We start from the raw sequence: 4,312 nt of genomic DNA on the forward strand, positions 1-4,312 counted from the left end.
CACTTGAGCCCAGGAGTTGGAGGTTGCTGTGAGCTGTGATGCCACAGCACTCTACCCAGGGGGACAGCTTGAGGCTCTGTCAAAAAAAAAAAAAAAAGAATGTGGTCCTACACTGATAGCCTTGGCATCACCTGGGAACTTGTCTCCCAGTCCCCTACCTGGGATCATTGATTCCGATTGTCCTGAATGTATATACTCCCTTGAAATAAATGTATTCAAAAATATGTAGATTCTTGGGCCCTACCCTAGACCTAATGAATGAGAAACTGCTGGTACTACCCAGCAATTTTTTTTTTTTGAGACAGGGTCTTGGTCTTTTGTCTGGGGTAGAGTACAGTGGCATCATTATAGCTTACTGCAACCTCGAACTCCTTAGCTAAAGTGATCTTCTTGCCTTGGTCTCCTAAGTAGCTAGGACTAAGGGTGCCATACCTGGGTTTATTTTATGTAGAAATGGGGTCTTACTATGTTGCTCTGGCTGGTCTCAAACTTCTGGCTACAAGTGATCCTCCCAACATGCTAGAATTACAGGCATGAGCCACTGCCCAGCCAAGCAATGTGTTTCAGCGAGCTCTCCAAGGAATGATAGGAGTCAGATTTAGAATTGTAAAACAGTCTTATCCCTTCCTCCCAGCTTACCCCCATCTGCACTGCCAACCTCTGACCTAAGGCCTTCTTCTGAGAGATTAAGACCTTGGGGCTCCTTGCTCTGCACTGTCACTGTCCACAATTTGCAGAGTCAGTCTGATTCCCAGCTGACCCAGAGTCCTGCTCCTCAAGGACGTAAGAGGCAGAAGAATGAGCCTGGCTAAGATTCAGGCATAGCAGTTTAGAAATGGAATTCCAACTGCCTTTTTTTTCTTGACATGGGGGTCTTGCTGTGTTGCCCAGGTTGGTTGTGAAATTCTGGCCTCAAGAAATTTTACCACCTGGGCCTTCAGAGTAGCTGGAATTACAGGTGTGGCCCACGATGCCCAGCTCCAACTGGCTTTCAAACAAGTGAGGAACAGTACTTTGACTGCTAGACTAGCTCATTTCTTGGCACAGTGTCCAAAGTTGGGTGTTTCCACCTTCCACTCCAGCCCTGGGGATTAAATCTGGTCTGCTTACGTTAAAGAGGTCTTTACTGTACTGTCTCCAAATTCTTCACCAGGTTTACCTCATAGCCATTAAGTAAGATTGGGATGCTAATTTGCTAGAGGCATGTGAACAATTGAAAGGACCTAGGGAACTAGGTTCATTTCCTCAGATGGACATTGAGCTAAAACCTAGCACCATTTCTCCCATCAAACCCCCATTTCCTCCTTCTGCCTCGCATCCAGATGACTAGTACCGTGGGTTTGGACTTACTGGGCAACGATTTCAGCGGGGTCCAAGCCCCCGGGGTCCGCCGGCCGGCAGGGGGCGTGTGGCGCTCGGACCGGTCGCTCCCGCTCATCTCATCGGGTCCCTGCCCCGCTTTGGGACCGCGGGGGTCGGCGGGAGCGCGATGGCGGCCGCCAGGAGGTTCATGGCGCTGGCCGCCGGCGTTTCTCCGCGCCTGCGGCCGCCAGTTCCCCGCGCTGCTGGACGACAGGGACGCTCGCGCGGCATCTCGTCAGGCTGCGCCTGCCCCGACCGCACCAAAGAGGCCGCCGAGGCCGAGTCAGGGATGGCCCCCGGCGGGCCTGGGGAAGGCGACGGAAGCATGGTGAACGGTGAGGGCAGTGGCGGGGACGGATGGGCCTCAACGCCCTTGACTTAGGGGCGCAGACCGGGATCGGCCGTGGCAGGCTGGGGGCCCTCTCTCCGACAGTGTCCGAGACCGCCATCCGCTGGTGGGCCGCGGCCCTGCCGTTTATAAAGCTGAGCCTGGTACAGGCCCAAATGGACCCCCCAGAACGCTTGCACCGGGCAAGATAGATGAAAGGTGCGGATCCTCTAAGAAGTGGGGAAAATGGGTAAAAGTCGAGCTTCTGCCAGATTCGTGGACAGAGGTTAAAGGATCAAGGGAGAGCATGCCCTCATCAGTGTGGGATATAGCCCCAAATGTACCTGGGACTTCAGGATCTCAAATAGAGACAGAATGCCTGGTCTGGTGGACTCTTATTTTTGTGCCTCCTGAGTGCAGAGCATCCCTACCTATCAAATATGGGTAGAGAGAGCCACATTTCACCTACTTAATTTTTATTTTTTATTTTTTTTGCAGTTTTTGACCAGGGCCAGGTTTGAACCCGCCACCTCCAGTATATGGGGCCGGGGCCCAGGCGCTGCTCTCACATTTCACCTACTTTACAGAACTGGAGGGAGTCTAAGTACACATTTGTTGTTACCTGTGTGAGTCTATTAGACTAAAGTCGAGTTCCTCTTTGGGATCAAGCCCTCTTGAGTCTATTTAGATAATGTTTCCTAACTAGTTGAGTCTTAGTTGATTTACAAATTATCACTTAGAGGGAGACAGTACTGCAGGCATTCTCCATCCTGGCCAGTTCACACAGGAGTCACCTAAGGAAGCAGTCTCAAACCAGGCAGCGGGGTTACATCAGCTGGAAGAACTTACTCAAAGTACAGAGCTTTCTCCACATTGTTGCCATTTTCAGGTGCCCTATGGGGAATAGGATGTCCATTATTGTGAAAAAGCTTCCCAGGTGATTACGATATGTGTATATACAGTTCCTACAAGGTTCCATATTAGAGCTGCCAGAGGCTGGAAGTGTAGAATGAAAGGGTCTCTTATCTCCTCCACAGGTCTTTGGCCCTGCATCTTTTGAAGGTCCATGGGTCCACACTTTCAGAGTCCTTCATTTTTCATCTTTAGAGCAGACCTTTTTCTTTTTTTTTTAATTTCAGATTAATATGAGGGTACAGATGATTAGGTTACATGGTTTGCATTTGTTAGGTATAGTCCAAGTTGTAGTCGTGCCCCTCACTCAGGAGGAGTGCTATGTATCCTTACATTGTGCCTGTTAGGTTAGAGCACACCAATCCTCCTCCCTCCTTCCCTTTCCCATTTCCTCTCTTCTTACCCCCTTGAGTTTGTGTTTTTCTATTGTGTGGGTGTGTTTGTTTATCACCTGGTTTCATATTAGGATTGAGTACATTGGATACTTGCTTTTCCATTCTTGTGATACTTTGCTAAATAGAATGTTCTCTAACTCCATCCAGGTTAATACAAAAGATGTAAAGTCTCAGGCTGGGTGAGGTGGTGGTGCACTCCTGTAATCCTAGCACTCAGGAAGGCCAAGGCGGATGGATTGCCTGAGTTCACAAGTGGGAGACCAGCCCAGCTGGAGCCAGAGTGAGACCTTGTCTCTAAAAATAGCTAGGCGTTGTGGGGGGCACCTGTAGTCCTAGCTGTATGGGAGGCTGAGACAAGAGAATCGCTTAAGCCCAAGAGTTTGAGGTTGCTGTGAGCTATGACACCATGGCACTCTACCTGGGGCGACATAGTCGCCTCTACCTCAAAAAACAAAAGATGTAAAGTTTCCATTTTTTATGGCTGAATAGTATTCCATGGTATTTATATACTGCAGTTTATTAATCTAATTCATGTATAGATGGGCACTTGGGTTGATTCCATATCTTGGCAATTGTGAATTGAGCTGCAGTAATCATTCTAGTGCATGTGTCCTTATGGTAAAATGATTTTTCTTCTTCTGGGTACATATCTAGTAATGAGATTGTGGGGTCAAAGAGAAGGTCTATTTTTAGTTCTTTGAGGATTTTTCCATATTTCTGTATTAGTTTGCAGTCTCACCAACAGTGTAAAAATGTTGCCTTTTCTCCATACCCTCACCAGCATCTGCAGCTTTGGGATTTTTGTGATATGGGCTGTTCTTGGTGGCATTACATGGTACCTCAAGTTGGTTTTGATTTGAATTTCTTTGAATTTTTCGGAATTAGGAAGGATGAACATTTTTTCATGTGTTTGTTGGCCATTCTTCTGTCTTTTTTGGAGAAGGTTCTCTTTATATCTTTTGCTCAGTCATAAATGGGATTATTTAATGGGATTGTTTGCAATGGGATTGTTTGCTCTTTTTTTGTTGATTAATTTGAGTTCTCTGTAGTCTCTGCTTATCAACTCTTTATCAGATTCATAACATGCAAATATCTTTTCCCACTCTGAAGGTTGTCTGTTTGCTTTAATTGTTGTGTCCTTAGCAATGCAGAAGCTTTTAGCTTAATTAGGTCCCATTTATTTATTTTTGTTGTTGTTGCTGTTGCCAGTGGAGTCTTCATAAGCCAGCAGGCCTCTTTTATTTACTTACTTATTTATTTTTTAGGTAGAGAGTCATTCTGTTGCCCTGAGTAGAGTGCTGTGGCTTCATAGCTC

General features: G+C 47.0%; 1 protein-coding gene across 3 annotated transcripts in view; it reads left to right on the plus strand.

Moving 5' to 3' along the window:
* The window catches only part of DHX30 (DExH-box helicase 30), a 62,230-nt gene that overhangs the window by 25,020 nt on the left and 32,898 nt on the right, over positions 1-4,312 (plus strand). Inside the window, exon 1 of one of the 3 annotated variants that reach the window (XM_012811909.1) lies at positions 1,407-1,697. The exons of the other annotated variants lie outside the window; for them this stretch is intronic. Within the exon in view, the coding sequence (XP_012667363.1) occupies positions 1,490-1,697 (208 nt within the window). The 5' untranslated portion in view covers positions 1,407-1,489. Of the gene's footprint in view, positions 1-1,406; positions 1,698-4,312 lie in introns of those variants that run through there. 3 annotated transcript variants of the gene reach the window in all.

Source organism: Otolemur garnettii, unplaced genomic scaffold (genome assembly GCF_000181295.1).
Source record: "Otolemur garnettii isolate 467f Iridium unplaced genomic scaffold, OtoGar3 scaffold00179, whole genome shotgun sequence".
Lineage (NCBI taxonomy): Eukaryota > Metazoa > Chordata > Mammalia > Primates > Galagidae > Otolemur > Otolemur garnettii.